The sequence below is a fragment of the Hyperolius riggenbachi genome, chromosome 9, assembly GCF_040937935.1.
Source record: "Hyperolius riggenbachi isolate aHypRig1 chromosome 9, aHypRig1.pri, whole genome shotgun sequence".
Classification (NCBI taxonomy): domain Eukaryota; kingdom Metazoa; phylum Chordata; class Amphibia; order Anura; family Hyperoliidae; genus Hyperolius; species Hyperolius riggenbachi.
Genome location: NC_090654.1, coordinates 41,534,251 through 41,553,156, shown reverse-complemented (window position 1 = coordinate 41,553,156; position 18,906 = coordinate 41,534,251). Strand labels below are relative to the sequence as shown.

General features: G+C 44.5%; 1 protein-coding gene across 4 annotated transcripts in view; it reads right to left on the bottom strand.

Annotated features, from left to right (window-relative positions):
* Window positions 1-1,245: 1,245 nt before the first annotated feature.
* The window catches only part of LOC137532270 (farnesyl pyrophosphate synthase-like), an 86,568-nt gene continuing 68,907 nt past the window's right edge, over window positions 1,246-18,906 (bottom strand). For 2 of the 4 annotated variants that reach the window (XM_068252597.1, XM_068252596.1), the window contains exons 6-10: window positions 18,781-18,869; window positions 18,557-18,629; window positions 18,374-18,451; window positions 16,307-16,571; window positions 1,246-1,628 (exon numbers count right to left, since the gene is read on the bottom strand). In XM_068252597.1, the coding sequence (XP_068108698.1) occupies window positions 1,390-1,628; window positions 16,307-16,571; window positions 18,374-18,451; window positions 18,557-18,629; window positions 18,781-18,869 (744 nt within the window). In that variant the 3' untranslated portion in view covers window positions 1,246-1,389. The remainder of the gene's footprint in view (window positions 1,629-16,306; window positions 16,572-18,373; window positions 18,452-18,556; window positions 18,630-18,780; window positions 18,870-18,906) is intronic. The other 2 variants (XM_068252598.1, XM_068252599.1) reach the window with 2 other exon arrangements.

Sequence of the window (18,906 nt, the reverse complement as noted above, 5' to 3'; positions counted from 1 at the left end):
AGGGATCTGGATCGACACCTCCTTCAATACTGTTATATTTCTATTTCCTATCCCCATCGCGCTAATGGCTCCAATTGATCCTAGCGTGGCCGTTGTAGCTGGTACCAATGGTTGTTTACTGATCACCATGGTAACTCCAGCATGTCCGCAGCTTTGACGCATACTAGCAGGCGTACTACTCTCGCCGCCTCCCTTTGATTACGCTGGCGCCGTGGTTTGTATACAGGTTACCAGGACAACCAGCTGGGAAGTGCGGCGTATTACTCTCGCCGCCTCTCTTTGATTACGCTGGCGCCGTGTTGTGTATACAGGTTACCATGGCGACCAGCTGGGAGGTGCGGCGAATCAGGTGGCACTATACCAAACAGATGAGACGGGTCTGGGAGTGACGTCACTTCCCCTAGCCAATAGCCGCTCTGGTGTCCAATATGAAGCTAATGTTCACACTGCGTGCATACAGCACGCAGTACGCTACATGTACACGAATGGGGATTTGGTTATGATGCATACCTGTCCAGGGAACAAGCATGAGCAATACCTAAAGGGGGCGTGTAACATACAGGTGAGACCATTTGGTGATTTCCGCATGAGTATTTAATGAACTCTGTTTGGCAAGTGCTCCAGCTCTGATTTGGGCTATTATTGTTGCGGGTGTATGTGGTGGGGGGCTGTTTATTATTTTTCATATATATTATGTGCACTTTTCCTGATGAAGCTCCGCTTATGGAGTGAAACTAGCACTAGTTGATTTGCACTATCACTGTATATAATTTCAGCACTCCTTTGGTCTTTCCCCAGCATACCTATTACCTTCTGTGAAGGGTGTTGGTATTACTACTATGTAGGCCTATATAGTTGCAGACCACTAACACGGCTGTGGATCATTGCAGCGTTATATATTGTTGCCACATTTTTGCCAACAAGGTTTTTTACTGTGTGCCCTAGCCTTGTGGGAATAGCTACACCCTGTACCAGGTTTCACATATCTGGCAGTGCGAACCAGGCAACAGGGGGATCAGCAAAGACCTCCCATAAACTGAGCATACATATACTGACCATTGACTGGCAGATTTTTAAGTGTGGTTTGTTACTGCTGACCATATCCACACCATTGCCATCTGGCCTCTCATGGTATCAGTATTCTTTTTACTCTCCTATATTACTCACTCACCTAAGGTTGTATAAACAACGACAGGTGATTGAGGGTGACTAGACTTTTGTCACCTTTTAGTACTTTATAGGTCAGGTCCGATTGGACATAAGTTTGTGATTTTATTCACCTGTACTATACTCGGTTGAGTTTTGTCTACAGTATATTGTACAAACTGGCATCTTCCCTACACAGTAATCATGGTGGGCACTGCTCAAGACATCAAATTATCCAGCCACCTAACTCGTGTGTCTGACAGTCACACAGTCTGTGCCCCTTATTCCTGCCTTTTGAAAACCATGCGGGCCACATCCAGAAACATCGCTTTGGGCAGTCCATTGGCTTGCTGGGAGATCAGTGTCTGCAGCTTCTGGTAACTCTCTTCCGCAAATTTTCTGTAGATGGTTGGAAGATCCAGCTCTGTGTACAACTGCTTCACCCTCTGCACCTTCTCCATGTCGTTCTTCCCATAGTTCTCCTGTGTGTCACAGAACAACGAGAGTTAATTCTACACTCCATTCCACTAAAACCTGAACATCTAACACCACCACTCAGACATCTGAATCATATGTCCAAGACTACAAGCACATGTATTTCTCTTGCATGCAGGAGTCACTAACACTCCAAGGGGATTCTCCAAGATATGTTTTATGTACTTCCTGAAGGCTCCACTACTCTAAGTGGCCCCACACCGACCTGTGTGTACTGCTTATCTTCGGAAGCCACCTCTGCTCAAAAGTGACCAATTGCTGCTCCCTACATGTTCTGGTTACTCCAAAATGATTTGAATGGTTTTGATGATCAAAGAGGTGCTTTTTTTTCCATTTGCATACTGTCTTAAAGAGAATCTGTAATGTCAAATTCTTGTATTAATAAACATACCATTATGCTCCTTGTCATTTCCTTGGCCCTCCACGCCTTTTCCACAGCTCCCCACTGAGATCCTGGCTATAATTCAACAGTTTTATAAATTGTTGATACATAAAAAACATGGCCACAAATCCAGAAATGCTGTCAGAGGCAGAGCTGATTGTAGTCATGAGCCCTGCAGGAGAGGAGCTCTATGCCACTGAAACGTGACTGAAATCTGACTCATCCTCACAGCTGTTATTCTGTCTAAGGTCTGCACTCCTCACAGGCAGCTATTCAGCATCTAACAGCTCCCTCAGCCTCACAGACACGCTGAGTCATATACACAGCAGAGGAGAGCTTGCATTACACAGGATTAGAGAAATAATGGAAGGGGCTGCATATTCAACAGAAGGGGGCGTGCATACCATGTTGTTCACATTACAGCAGAGGCAGCCCCTTCACTCGATAAGCCTTGACAAAGGGGGAAAAAAGTGGGAACACTACAGAAAAGGGGGAACTAGAAGAGGCTGCAGTAAGCCACAGCACACGAGACTAGGTATGGCAACATATAGGATAGGAGAAATAAGGCTGTAAAAATTTTTACAGCGTCTCTTTAATTTAATAATTTCCCAACCACAGGTTTTTTTTCCCTTAAAAACCAGTACAATTTTCACATCACACTCCTCCTATTCATTCATCAACAACTTTATCGCTACTTATTACCCCCACTGCGTAATATGTTGGCGCACTATAAATACAATAAATAAATAAATTACACCAAAATGATCTATACATTGTTTTTTTTTTTTGTAGGACAAATTAGGCTGGTACTTTTTGCCAGAAGAATTATTTTATTTCATATGCAGTTTAAAGGAAATAATAAGGAAAAATGAAAAAAAAAATCATTATTTCTCAGTTTTCAGCCATTATAATTTTAAAAATAAAATGTGCTATTGTAGATAAAACCAACACATTTTATTTGCCCATTTGTCCCAGTTATTAAAACATTTAATTAAGTCCCTAGTACAATGTATGGCGACAATATTTTATTTGGAAATAAAGGTATTATTTTCATTTTGCATTTCTTTATACTATATCAATAATTAGAAGCCCTTATTTGCAAAAAATAACAGTTGTATACCCTTATGACATGCATATTAAAAGAGTCCCTAAGCTAACTATTTATGTATGTTTATTTAAATGATGCCCCTTTTTTATTTTTACAAGTGTTTTATTTTGGTAACAGGGGGTCAGGGGGTGGAAAGGGTTAATCACTAATAAAAATGTATTATTTTTATATATTATAGTGTATGGTTGTATTTTTACTTTTTGGCCACAAGATGTCACCACACTTTATTCCTGTGTACTGTGAACATAATACATAAAGTGTTATTATAAGTTATTGGATTTATAAAGCACCAACATATTATGCAGCACTGGACAATAAATATATACAATGAAAAAAGGATGACAGACGTAACAAAGTTATACCACATAGAACAAAGTTGTATAAGGCAAATGGTACAAGATACACGATCATGCAATTTTGGGCTGGTTAGGTAGGCCCAGTAATACAAGTATGAGGCTGTCATAGGAAAGAAGCACAAGATTAGAGTTGGGCCGAACGGTTCGCCTGCGAACGGTTCCATGCGAACTTCCGTGGTTCGCGTTTGCGTCCCACAGGCGAACTTTTGCGGAAGTTCGGTTCGCCCCATAATGCACCATGAGGGTCAACTTTGACCCTCTACATCACAGTCAGCAGGCCCAGTGTAGCCAATTAGGCTACACTAGCCCCTGGAGCCACTCCCCCCCTTATATAAGGCAGGCAGCGGCGGCCATTACGGTCACTCGTGTGCCACTACCTGCCTGCATTAGTGAGAGTAGGGCGAGCTGCTGCACACTCTCTCTCATAGGGAAAGATTAGTTAGGCTTAGCTTGTCCCTGGCTGCATACCTGTTCTGTGAACCCACCACTGCATACCTGTACTGTGAACCCACCACTGCATACCTGTTCTGTGAACCCACCACTGCATACCTGTTCTGTGAACCCACCACTGCATACCTGTTCTGTGAACCCACCACTGCATACCTGTTCTGTGAACCCACCACTGCATACCTGTTCTGTGAACCCACCACTGCATACCTGTTCTGTGAACCCACCACTGCATACCTGTTCAGTGAACCCACCACTGCATACCTGTTCTGTGAACCCACCACTGCATACCTGTACTGTGAACCCACCACTGCATACCTGTTCTGTGAACCCACCACTGCATACCTGTACTGTGAACCCACCACTGCATACCTGTTCTGTGAACCCACCACTGCATACCTGTACTGTGAACCCACCACTGCATACCTGTTCAGTGAACCTGCCACTGCATACCTGTACTGTTCAGTGAACCCGCCACTGCATACCTGTTCTGTTCAGTGAACCCGCCACTGCATACCTGTTCTGTTCAGTGAACCCGCCACTGTATACCTGTTCTGTTCAGTGAACCCGCCACTGCATACCTGTTCTGTTCAGTGAACCCGCCACTGTATACCTGTTCTGTTCAGTGAACCCGCCACTGCATACCTGTTCTGTTCAGTGAACCCGCCACTGTATACCTGTTCTGTTCAGTGAACCCGCCACTGCATACCTGTTCTGTTCAGTGAACCCGCCACTGTATACCTGTTCTGTTCAGTGAACAGTTTGGTGTGTCAGTGTAAAGCAGTACCTTAATTACACTACCTGATTGATGTAAACACATGCAAGATGTTTTAAAGCACTTTAGGCCTGTCATTTAGCATTCAATATGATTTCTGCCCTTAAAACGCTGCTTTGCGTCAAATCCAGATTTTTCCCGGGGACTTTTGGCGTGTATCCCACTCCGCCATGCCCCCCTCCAGGTGTTAGACCCCTTGAAACATCTTTTCCATCACTTTTGTGGCCAGCATACATTTTTTTTTTCAAAGTTCGCATCCCCATTGAAGTCTATTGCGGTTCGCGAACTTTAACGCGAACCGAACCTTCCGCGAAAGTTCGTGAACCCGGTTCGCGAACCTAAAATCGGAGGTTCGGCCCAACTCTACGCAAGATCATGTAGACTGCACTAGTTAAGGGAGGACCCTGTCAAAGGTTTACAATCTAATGGAAAATGTTTTAATGTTTTGCTTTCACTTTGACAATGAACACCGGCATCTCGCTGATTTCATTAATTACAGGCACTTTGATCGGCTTTGGAAACAGCTGTTCCCATTCACCGATCACAGAACAGTGGGATTGCAACAAAGGCAAATAGGAGCGCGCCCGGGAGAGCGATTGGGAAGTTGAGTAAACAGGTACACATATCTACGCCCCTGGTTGTTAAGTGAAGTTTTCAGGGGCATAGATATGCGTAGATAAGAAGTTGGGAATAAGTTAAATTTTATGCAGTTTGGAATTGGGCAAATAAGATACACTTTCTACTAATTCTTATTGGGTGACTGGAGGGGGGTTAGGTCTTATTTTGCAAGACAGATGTCTACAGGTCATGATATGAAGATCATTCAGAAAAGATTGAAAAGGAACTCAGGGAAGCTTTTTGAAGTCAGCCAGAGCTAAGGACTCTTCAAGCAAACCTGAAGTGAGCTTACTTTACTGTTATACTTACCTAAGAAAAGGAATAGCTCTGGATACTATACAGCCTTCATGTTTCTCTGTGCTGCCCATCATTCCTGCTGTCCAGTTAAACTGCTCTTGCTTCGTTAGTCTTCAAGAAGACATTTGAAGTACTCGCTTCCCTGAATACTTTTGAAGATGAGCGCATCCGTACCACACACCACCGAGTCCTGGGCTCACTCATGTGCAGTAAGGATGTACTAATCTTCGGAAGTCCTCGAGGATAAGAGCACTTCCTCAGCCTTAATAACTACTAGAAGCACCAATCATCCTAGAAGATGGTGAAGCTAAACTGGGCATGGTGGAAGAACATGAAGGCTCTATAGTATCCAGAGCCTTCCTTCTTCTTAGGTAAGTGTTAAACTTTTTTTTGTCTCACTTCAGGTTCACTTTCAGTAGCTTTGGTTAACGAGAAGTCCTTTAAAGAGGAGCTCCAGTGGAAATAATGTAATTAAAAAAGTGCTTCATTTTTACAATAATTATGTATAAATGATTTAGTCAGTGTTTGTTCATTGTAAAATCTTTTAAATCCCTGATTTATATTCTGACATTTATCACATGGTGACTATTTTACTGTTGGCAGGTGATGTAGCTGCTGTTTGCTGTTTTGGCAGTTGGAAACAGCTATTTCCCACAAGGCAACAAGGTTCACAGACAGGAAACTGCCAGAAGTACCACGGTACTCAGAGCTTCTTGTGGGAGGGGTTTCACCACAATATTAGTCATACAGCGCCCCCTGATGGTTTGTTTGTGAAAATGAATAGATTTCTCATGTAAAAGGGGGTATCAGCTACTGATTGGGATTAAGTTCAATTCTTGCTCGGAGTTTCTCTTTAAAGGTACATTCGCTCAGGGTTTGGCAGAGGGTAGCAGGTTCATAAAGTATGCCAAAATGTAGATGGTGGCTGTAAAAGAAGAATAGGTTGTCAACATATTCAGATACAGTCAGGCATTCATAAAACATCAGAAGTCCACCTTGAGACTGTCTGTAGTTCTAGCTGAGAAGAAAACAGGAGAGCGGAGGCTGGTTTAAATTTCAAGATCACCATCCTAAACCCATGTCTTAACCACTTGAGGACCACCGTTTTTTCGCCCCTTAAGGACCAGAGCCTTTTTTTCCATTCAGATCACTGCAGCTTTCACGGTTTATTGCTCGGTCATACAACCTACTATCTAAATGAATTTTACCTCCTTTTCTTGTCACTAATACAGCTTTCTTTTGGTGCTATTTGATTGCTGCTGCGATTTTTAGTTTTTATTATATTCATCAAAAAAGACATGAATTTTGTCAAAAAATGATTTTTTTTTTTACTTTCTGTGATAAAATTTGTCAAATAAAGTAAAATTTCTGTATACATTTTTGTCCAAATTTATTGTGCTACATGTCTTTGATTTAAAAAAAAAACAATTTAGTGTATATTTATTGGTTTAGGTAAAAGTTATAGCGTTTACAAACTATGGTGCAAAAAGTGAATTTTCCCATTTTGAAGCATCTCTGACTTTTCTGAGCACCTGTCAGGATTCATGAGGTGCTAAAATTCCAGGATAGTATAAATACCCCCCAAGTGACTCCATTTTGGAAAGAAGACATCCCAAAGTATTCACTGAGAGGCATGGTGAGTTCATAGAAGATTTTATTTTTTGTCACAAGTTAGCGGAAAATGACACTTTGCGACACAAAAAAAAAAGTTTCCATTTCTGCTAACTTGTGACAAAAAAAATAAAATCTGCCACGGACTCACCATGCCCCTCTCTGAATACCTTGAAGTGTCTACTTTCCAAAATGGGGTCATTTGTGGGGTGTGTTTACTGTCCTGGCATTTTGGGGGGTGCTAAATTGTAAGCACCCTGTAAAGCCTAAAGGTGCTCATTGGACTTTGGGCCCCTTAGCACAGTTAGGCTGCAAAAAAGTGCCACACATGTGGTATTGCCGTACTCAGGAGAAGTAGTATAATGTGTTTTGTGGTGTATTCTTACATATACCCATGCTGGGTGGGAGAAATATCTCTGTAAATGACAATTTTTTTTTATTTTTTTACACACAATTGTCCATTTACAGAGAGATTTCTCGCACCCAGCATGGGTATGTGTAAAAATACACCCCAAAACACATTATAATACTTCTCCTGAGTACGGCGATACCACATGTGTGGCACTTTTTTGCACCCTAACTGCGCTAAGGGGCCCAAAGTTCAATGAGTACCTTTAGGATTTCACATGTCATTTTGAGACATTTGATTTCAAGACTACACCTCACGGTTTAGGGCCCCTAAAATGCCAGGGCAGTTTAGGAACCCCACAAGTGACCCCATTTTAGAAAGAAGACACCCCAAGGTATTCCGTTAGGAGTATGGTGAGTTCATAGAAGATTTTTTTTTTGTCACAAGTTAGCGGAAATTGACACTTTGTGAAAAAAAAACCAATAAAAATCAATTTCCGCTAACTTGTGACAAAAAATAAAATCTTCTATGAACTCACCATACTCCTAACGGAATACCTTGGGGTGTCTTCTTTCTAAAATGGGGTCACTTGCGGGGTTCCTATACTGCCCTGGCATTTTAGGGGCCCTAAACCGTGAGGATTAGTCTTGAAACCAAATGTCTCAAAATGACCTGTGAAATCCTAAAGGTACTCATTGAACTTTGGGCCCCTTAGCGCAGTTAGGGTGCAAAAAAGTGCCACACATGTGGTATCGCCGTACTCAGGAGAAGTATTATAATGTGTTTTGGGGTGTATTTTTACACATACCCATGCTGGGTGGGAGAAATCTCTCTGTAAATGGACAATTGTGTGTAAAAAAATAAAAAAAATTGTCATTTACAGAGATATTTCTCCCACCCAGCATGGGTATATGTAAGAATACACCACAAAAATCCTAAAGGTACTCATTGAACTTTGGGCCCCTTAGCGCAGTTAGAGTGCAAAAAAGTGCCACACATGTGGTACCGCCGTACTCAGGAGAAGTAGTATAATGTGTTTTGTGGTATATTTTTACATATACCCATGCTGGGTGGGAGAAATATCTCTGTAAATGACAATTTTTTTTAATTTTTTACACACAATTGTCCATTTACAGAGATATTTCTCCCACCCAGCATGGGTATGTGTAAAAATACGCCCCAAAACACATTATAATACTTCTCCTGAGTACGGCAATACCACATGTGTGGTACTTTTTTGCACCCTAACTGCGCTAAGGGGCCCAACTTCCTATGAGTACCTTTAGGCTGCTTACACACCAAGACGTTACAGGTGCACGTTAGTGCGCCTGTAACGCTCCCCCAACGCACAGCAATGTAACACAAGTGGGCTGTTCACACAGCCCACGTTGCGTTACATGTAATGCTGCACGTTCTCTGCAAAGTGCAGCATGCTACGGCGTTGGAGCGGCTATAGCCGCGTTAGACTGTTTGCACATGCACAGTGGGGGGCGGAGAGGCGGCGGGGAGAGCCAGCTACAGTAGCCGCGCACATGGCTACTTAATATTCACTGCACTGGCGGGCGCTGATTGGCCGGCGGGACCACGTGATGCAGAGTGTCTCGCTCCACATCACGTGGTCCCGCTGGCCAATCAGCGCCACTCTGGGAGACATTATAGGAATCGAGCCGCCTAACGCGGCTCTCTCTATTGTCGGCTCTTGCAGCACCATACGTTGTGTTAGGTGCACGTTATGCGACCTTAACGTGGCACCTAACGCAACGTCTTGGTGTGCAAGAAGCCTAAGGATTTCACTGGTCATTTTGAGGCATTTGGTTTCTAGACTACTCCTCACGGTTTGGGGCCCCTAAAATGCCAGGGCAGTATAGGAACCCCACAAGTGACTCCATTTTAGAAATAAGACACTTCAAGGTATTCCATTAGGAGTATGGTGAGTTCATAGAAGATTTTTTTTTTTTAACAAGTTAGCGGAAATTGATTTTTATTGTTTTTTTCACAAAGTGTCATTTTCCACTAACTTGTGACAAAAAAATAAAAATGTCTATGAACTCACCATACTACTAACGGAAAACCTTGGGGTGTCTTCTTTCTAAAATGGGGTCACTTGTGGGGTTCCTATACTGCCCAGGCATTTTAGGGGCCCTAAACCGTGAGAATTAGTCTAGAAACCAAATGCCTCAAAATGACCTGTGAATAGGAGTTGGGCCCCTTAGCGCACCTAGGCTGCAAAAAAAGTGTCACACGTGGTATCGCCATACTCAGGAGAAGTAGTATAATGTGTTTTGGGGTGTATTTTTACACATACCCATGTTGGGTGGGAGAAATATCTCTGTAAATGGACAATTGTGTGTAAAAAAAAAATCAAAAAATTGTCATTTACAGAGATATTTCTCCCACTACTACTCCTCACGGTTTAGGGCCCCTAAAATGCCAGGGCAGTATAGGAACCCCACAAGTGACCCCATTTTAGAAAGAAGACACCCCAAGGTATTCCGTTAGTAGTATGGTGAGTTCATAAAAGTTTTTATTTTTTATTTTTTTGTCACAAGTTAGTGGAAAATGACACTTTGTGAAAAAAAAAACAATAAAAATCAATTTCCGCTAACTTGTGACAAAAAATAAAATCTTCTATGAACTCGTCATACACCTAACGGAATACCTTGGGGTATCTTTTTTTCTAAAATGGGGTCACTTGTGGGGTTCCTATACTGCCCTGGCATTTTAGGGGCCCAAAACCGTGAGGAGTAGTCTGTAAACCAAATGCCTCAAAACGACTGTTCAGGGGTATAAGCATCTGCAAATTTTGATGACAGGTGGTCTATGAGGGGGCAATGTTTGTGGAACCGGTCATAAGCAGGGTGGCCTCTTAGATGACAGGTTGTATTGGGCCTGATCTGATGGATAGGAGTGCTAGGGGGGTGACAGGAGGTGATTGATGGGTGTCTCAGGGGGTGATTAGAGGGGAAAATAGATACAATCAATGCACTGGGGATGTGATCGGAAAGGGGTTCTGAGGGGGATCTGAGGGTTTGGCCGAGTGATCAGGAGCCCACACGGGGCAAATTAGGGCCTGATCTGATGGGTTGGTGTGCTAGGGGGTGACAGGTGGTGACAGGAGGTGATTGATGTGTGTCTCAAGGTGTGATTAGAAGGGGGAATAGATGCAAGCAATGCACTGGCGAGGTGATCAGGGCTGGGGTCTGAGGGCGTTCTGAGGGTGTGGGCGGGTGATTGGGTGCCCTAGGGGCAGATAGGGGTCTGATCTGAAGGGTAGCAGTGACAGGTGGTGACAGGGGGTGATTGATGGGTGATTGATGGGTGATCAGTGGGTAATTAGATGGCAGAACAGATGTAAACAATGCACTTTGGAGGTGATCTGAGGGTGGGTCTGTGGGCAATCTGAGGGTGCGGGCGGGTGATCAGATGCCCGTAAGAGGCAGGTTAGGGTCTATCTGATCTGATGGGTGGCAGTGACAGGGGGTGATTGACGGGTGATTGACAGGTGATTACAGGGGAGGATAGATGTATACAGTACACAGGATGGGGTCTGGGGGGGATCTGAGAGTGTGTGGGGGGGTGATCAGGAGCCCCCAGGGGACAGTGTTAGTGACAGGGGGTGATTGATGGGTTATTGACAGGTGATTGATGGGTGATTGATGGGTGATTGACAGGTGATTGACAGGTGATTAGTGGGGAGAATAGATATATACAGTACACAGGGGGGGGGGAGTCTGGGGAGGATCTGAAAGTGTGGGGGGGGGTGATCAGGAGCCCCCAGGGGGCAGTGTTAGTGACAGGGGGTGATTGATGGGTGATTGACAGGTGATTGATGGGTGATTGACAGGTGATTAGTGGGGAGAATAGCTGTATACAGTACACAGGGGGGGGGGGCTGGGGGGATCTGAGAGTGTGGGGGGTGATCAGGAGTCCCAAGGGGACAGTGTTAGTGACAGGGGGTGATTGATGGGTGATTGACGGGTGATTGACAGGTGATTAGTGGGGAGAATAGATGTATACAGTAGAGTGGGGCCGAACCTCCGATTTTAGGTTCGCGAACCAGGTTCGCGAACTTCCGCGTAAGGTTCGGTTCGCGTAAAAGTTCGCGATCCGCAATAGACTTCAATGGGGATGCGAACTTTGAAAAAAAAAATTATGCTGGCCACAAAAGTGATGGAAAAGATGTTTCAAGGGGTCTAACACCTGGACCCCCAGGTGGAGGAGTGGGATACATGCCAAAAGTCCCCGGGAAAAATCTGGATTTGGCGCAAAGCAGCGTTTTAAGGGCAGAAATCACATTGAATGCTAAATGACAGGCCTAAAGTGCTTTAAAACATCTTGCATGTGTATACATCAATCAGGTAGTGTAATTAAGGTACTGCTTCACACTGACACACCAAACTCACCGTGTAACTCACCGCAAACAGCTGTTTGTGTAGTGACGGCCGTGCTGGACTGGTGCGCACCATGGCGAGAGTGCAGGTTTTGGTATGCAGTGGCGGGTTCACTGAACAGAACAGGTATGCAGTGGTGGGTTCACAGAACAGGTATGCAGTGGCAGGTTCACAGAACAGGTATACAGTGGCGGGTTCACTGAACAGAACAGGTATACAGTGGCAGGTTCACTGAACAGAACAGGTATACAGTGGCGGGTTCACTGAACACAACAGGTATGCAGTGGCGGGTTCACTGAACAGAACAGGTATGCAGTGGTGGGTTCACTGAACAGGAATACAGTGGCGGGTTCACTGAACAGAACAGGTATGCAGTGGCGGGTTCACTGAACAGAACATGTATGCAGTGGCGGGTTCACTGAACAGAACAGGTATACAGTGGCAGGTTTACTGAACAGAACAGGTATACAGTGGCGGGTTCACTGAACAGAACAGGTATGCAGTGGCGGGTTCACTGAACAGTACAGGTATGCAGTGGCAGGTTCACTGAACAGGCATGCAGTGGTGGGTTCACTGAACAGGTATGCAGTGGTGGGTTCACTGAACAGGTATGCAGTGGTGGGTTCACAGAACAGGTATGCAGTGGCAGGTTCACTGAACAGGTATGCAGTGGTGGGTTCACTGAACAGGTATGCAGTGGTGGGTTCACTGAACAGGTATGCAGTGGTGGGTTCACAGTACAGGTATGCAGTGGTGGGTTCACAGAACAGGTATGCAGTGGCAGGTTCACTGAACAGGTATGCAGGTATCCAGTGGGCTCACTGAACAGAACAGGTATGGTGGGCTCACTGAACAGAACAGGTATGCAGCCAGGAACAAGCTAAGCCTAACTAATCTTTCCCTATGAGAGACAGTCTGCAGCAGCTCGCCCTACTCTCACTAACGCAGGTACACAAGTGAGCTTAATGGCCGCCGCTGCCTGCCTTTTATTAGGGGGGGAGTGGCTTCAGGGGCTAGTGTAGCCTAATTGGCTACACTGGGCCTGCTGACTGTGATGTAGAGGGTCAAAGTTGACCCTCATGGTGCATTATGGGGCGAACCGAACTTCCGCAAAACTTCGCCTGCGGGACGCGAACGCGAACCACTGAAGTTCGCATGGAACCGTTCGCAGGCGAACCGTTCGGCCCAACTTTAGTATACAGTACACAGGGGGGGATCTGAGAGTGTGTGTGGGGGGGGGGGGTGATCAGGAGCCCCCAGGGGGCAGTGTTAGTGACAGGGGGTGATTGATGGGTGATTGACAGGTGATTGATGGGTGATTGACAGGTGATTGATGGGTGATTGATGGGTAATTGACAGATGTTTGACAGGTGATTAGTGGGGAGAATAGATGTATACAGTACACGGGGGGGGGGGGGGTCTGGGGAGGATCTGAGAGTGTGGGGGGGTGATCAGGAGCCCCCAGGGGGCAGTTAGGACCTAAACTAAAAAAATAGCGTTGACAGATAGTGACAGGGAGTGATTGATGGGTGATTAGGGGAGTGATTGGGTGTAAACAGGGGTCTGAGGGGTGGGCAGGGAGGGGTCTGAGGGGTGCTGTGGGTGATCAGAGGGAAGGAGGGGCAGGATCAGTGTGCTTGGGTGCAGACTAGGGTGGCTGCAGCCTGCCCTGGTGGTCCCTCGATCACTGGGACCACCAGGGCAGGAGGCAGCCTGTATAATACGCTTTGTATACATTACAAAGCGTATTATACGCTTTGCATGGGGCGTTCTGAGTGATAGTAACCCGCCGGCGCTTCCGAACAGCCGGCAGGTTACTGCGCAAGGGGGCGGAGCCTGTTGCCATCACCTGATCGCGTCCGCAATCAGCGCATAACCACGCCCGCCGCCGCCGATGGGCGTATTGCGGTCATTTAGGCCCAGTCCTTGCCGCCGCCCATCGGCTGTGGGCGGTCGGCAAGTGGTTAAGCTCAAAATTGAGTCATTTTATTAGTACATCTGGAGGATTAGGGCTCTTTCACACCAAGATATTGCGTTAGATGCAACGTTAAGGTCACATAACGTGCCCCTAACGCAACGCATGTTAGCTTTGAAGTTGGACGTTACATTGCACTGCGTTATGCGTCTCGTGATGCGTACGTGATGCTTACTTTTTGACGCATACTGATTGAACGAAAACGGTGCATGCGGCACATTAAAAAAAGAAAAACATTACTGAGCATGTGCAAACAGTCTAACGCAGCCGAATACGAGTATAACGCACTGCACGCTGCACTTTCATTTAACATGCAGCGTTCTACTCCGCAACGTGGGCACTGTGAACAGCCCGTTGATTTTACATTACTGTGAGTTGGGCTCTGTTACAGGCTGCTGTAACGTGCCACTGTGAAAGCAGCCTTAGTTAGTTTTGCTGGGCCTCAGGCTTTTTCAGTAGAACCAAAGTACCTTTGCTTTCCCTTCCAGAACCATCCTTATCAGTGAAAATCTCTTTTGTTTGATCTAGTATCTACCTCTCTTAAAACCTTCTCCAAGATTTTGTTGTCTTTAGTATTTCCTCCTCACGTAAATTTAAAGTAGTATGAAACCCGAAAATACTATTTTTGCTCCAAACATTAAAAAATCAAAAACCAACAGAAAACATGAAAAGACTGATACTATGACACTGAATGGCATATTTGCACTTTACTTAAGCTACTTGATAACATTATTGGTTTGCAATGCAGGACAACATCCTTTTAGCATGATCTTCTCAAACAGTGGAATAAACAGTGGAGGTCTGTGGGGCCCGATCCAATTTACTTTTTCTCCAACGTTTTCGCCTAGGAGATAATTTTTCAACTTCTGTTTAACTACTTAAGGACCTTAGTGATTAAAATCTACGCCCTGTTTTGATGGCTACCTGGCTGCCAGGGCGTAGATTTCAATCCACCGACACTGTGCGTTCTCGTTCGCTTTCGCCACTCCCGACGATCTCGCCGCTGTCTCCACACCGCAGCTCACTCGCTCTGCTGTCTCTATAACAGCAGTGCCCTGTGAGTGGGTCAGGACCTGATTTCATTGGCTCCTGACCCTGTCTATCAACGTAATCGGCTTACATTGATAGGCAGGGTCAATGGGCCAATGAAAGTGGCTCCTGACCGGCTCACAGGAACTCTGCCATCATAGAGAAGGCAGAGTGGGTGGCCCAGTTTCCCAACGTGCCGTGGTAGTTATGTGCGGCGATTCGTCGGAATTTGTTGCTATTCTGCCGTTTCTTGTACCAGCAGTCTCTGGTCCTTAAGGGGGTACTTAAAGCGGACCCAAACCAAACATTTTTTTTTTATTAAAAGATTTAGTTGCACCACTCTGACACATACAAAGATAAATAAACACTCCTTCAAACCTATGATCATTTAAGTGCATGCTTTTCACCTCTTTTCATAGCAAAGGTTATACTGGGGGCAGCCATTAGCAATTCCTCCATTGCCAGACACCATCTACTCCACCAGTTTGCCGGAAAAATCCTGGCAATTTGAAAGGAAGGAAGGGAGGGGTTCCTTCAATAAATGTAAACTATTTTATATTTGTCATCATGCAGCTGAAAAAAGGCTGCTATTTATTATTATAATTTAGAAAATAGATTTTATTTCTGAAATCTTGTATTTTTAATTTAGGTCCACTTTAAGTGGCTAAAATAACTTTTGCACTCTACAATTGAAAAAAGTTTCAAAAAGAAGCTGAAAAAGTACTATCAAAAGTATTTTGACTGTTTTCTTGCTAGCTGGTGGCTTAAAGAGACACTGAAGTGAAAAAAAAGTATGATATAATGATTTGTATGTTTAGTACAACTAAGAACTAAAACAATAGGAGCAGAGACATAAGTCTAATATTGTTTCCAGTACAGGAAGAGTTGAACAATCTCCAGTTGTTATCTATGCAAAAGAGCCATTGAGCTCCACGACTTTCAAAAGTTGCAGAGAGCTCTGTCTTCTGAAGCTTATTATCTCAAGTGTCTGGCACTGTATTGTTTGTTTTTCTGCAGAGGACAGTTCAAAAGTTCACTAGCCTGCTCTGTAAAATCATTTAGAATGCTGAGCAGTGTGTAAACTGCAAATATTACAGAATGATGCAATGTTATAAAAAACAACAACTATATAGCGGAAAATAAAATATAAGAATATTTTCTTTGCTACTAATCTTCTAGTAATTATCCATACTCCAAACCAATTCATTGTATCATAATTTTTTTCCGCTTCAGTGTCTCTTTAAAAGACATTTTATTTATTATAATGTGAGAATATCACCTAGGAGAAAACATAGGAGAAGAAGTAAAAATGGGATCAGGCCCATACCATTTTCCTGTTTCTGTATACCTCCAGAAGCTCCAGCATGACTCCTCCCCCACTGGTGTCCTCTGTTTACGTCCAGGACTCTCCCTTCCCCTGGTGGTATAGCCCACTGCATCTCCAGTGCTCTGCATACCTCCAGAATCCTCCTTTGCTCAGGCGTGGCCCTCTTTAGTGCCTCGACCACCAGCCAGGAACACTTGTTCTCCTGAATATCAGTCCCCATCTCACCCATCGCTGAAGGATCCCCATAACAATCCTCATAATCATCCTATAGGAATAAAAATAGAAGAATTCTCAGCAGGTACAGTGGATATAAAAAGTGTAAGCACCCCTGTGAAAATTTACAATAAAAAATGTCAAATCTTTTCCCAACTTTGACCTATAATTTGTACAGTACAATGCAATTAAAAAACAAAAATATAACTTGACCAGGGAAAGCAGAGGGGAAGGATAGTGGAAGAGGTTTGTTTTGTGGAACGGAAGCAGCGGAATGGAAATGGAGTGGCAACAAGGTAGAAACTGACCCAATCGACTGGTGATCAGATCTGTTTTCATGGATCCGTTTGCCAGTTGCCACTTCAACGCAAGTGTGAACTGGGCCTTAGAGGTCCATGATCTACACAAGTAGCATAACGTACATTAATCTAGCAACGCTTGTGATCACTTGGAATCTCAGGTTAAGCTAATTGTACTATTACTTCCTACCTTGTCAGTGTACGTAATAGTGGTGTGCTCTAGCCACACGGCAACTTTACCGAACCTTTGTGCATTGTGCTGGTAAGGGGCCAAGTCAGGAGTCCAGACAGAGGAAGCCAAAATTAAGAAATCGGTTACCGCAGGTCCTATGGAGATGACCTATGAATTGCACAAGTTTCTCAGTTGACGGAAATTTGGTTCGAAATAATACAGAGATTGAAAATGGACCAACTGAATGTAGTTGTAGCCAATTTTAACTGCTATCATTTCAATTTGTATACAAACTGCAACCAAATTTGCATCAGCTAAAAAATAAAATAGCTTCTCATGAATCATTTCCACTGTCCCAAGTTTCAGGTAAAACAGCCATTGCTGCTCCTGTGTTATGACACAACTTATTTATTTCCTGGTGGCCAGCAGTTTCCAGGCATGGCACAGGGGAAGAGACTAGATTCGAAATGAATTGCTGAAAAACCATTTTTGCTTAGAGGACCACTATACAGCAGCATACTGGCAGCGGCTAACCAAGCCAAGGAACTATGATACATACTATAATCCAAGTCCTCTCATCCTCTGTTCCCAGAATCCCTGACAATCGCCAACAAGTGACAGCTCTCAACCACTGCCAATTCCTTCCTGTGCCAGAACAGCAGGGGCATAACTAGAAATCACTGGGCCCCGCTGCGAAACTTTGGATGCCCCCCCCCCCCCTCTTCCTTTCTGCACAGGTAAACTGAGAACCAATGTTCTTCAATTGGCTAGTGCACACTTAAACGTGTTTTCCCCATGCAGCTAAAAACAGACAGCAGTGAAGCCCTGCATGTATTTTCTGTACATTACATTAGCTTCTGTGATAAAAGTGCATGCTTTCACACATAAAGACACGCACGGTGTGCAGAAAATGCATACAGAAAACCAACAGACGAGTGTGCTCCCAGCCTCAGGTTCTTACACTCACTCTGTCCATCTCTAATGGAGCAGAACTGGCTCTGCAGACTCCTCCAGCAACACTACAGTAGAGAGCACTTGAGGAGGGGTAGAAAGGTTGCGGGATGGGTTCTGTGCACAAGAGCCTGCTGCACACTGAATAGGGACTATCTACAAATCTCTGTCTACAAAACTTTGTATGATTCGTTATCAGTGGCTGAGCAGATGCAGTCACTAGAACAATTGCGCAGAGAGCAGAACGCTTTTTTTCTCCGTGCCCTTAGTTGTCAGTCTCTTGGGAAATATAAACTTCTTCCCCCACACATGGGGCCCCCTGCAGGTTCTGGGCTCTCCTGCAGCTGCATCCCTTGCAGGGTCTATTGTTATGCCCCTGGAAGCACCTCCCAATATTCCCTAACACTGCATGAATCCTCCTGAGAGAGTTACCTGAATCTGGAAGAGCACTCCCAATTCATCAAAGATTGTAAGAGCATTTTGATGTGCTTCCTCATCATCTATTCTTGCCTGAAAGTGAAAGATATGGGATTATTTAGTATAGAACTACAATGAAGCCTCTCAGGTGGGACAGTGAAGAGTATAGCAGACCACCATCTTCACCACCCAACTTACCATGTACATTGCTGCAGCAACTGGCAAGTAATAGGAATAGAAGCCATTCTTGTATTTTGCAATGGCCCTATACCTGCAAGAAAGGTGGGGATAACATCATTAAAACACAGTCCAGGTCACAGTATCCCCAAGACAAATGGTATTCAACCATGGTCGGCTACCTCTGGAGGACACAGCAGATGTTCTACACAGAGGTCACAACTGATCAGAAGAAAGTCTCTTACCTTGTCTCTGTAAATCCCTCCAAATTCACCTTTCCTAATTCAGAAGTGATGAAGTCCAGAGACACACCCAATTGCACCTGGTACGAGGCCTGCAGATGTCAAATAGGAAACAGAGATGGATTAATA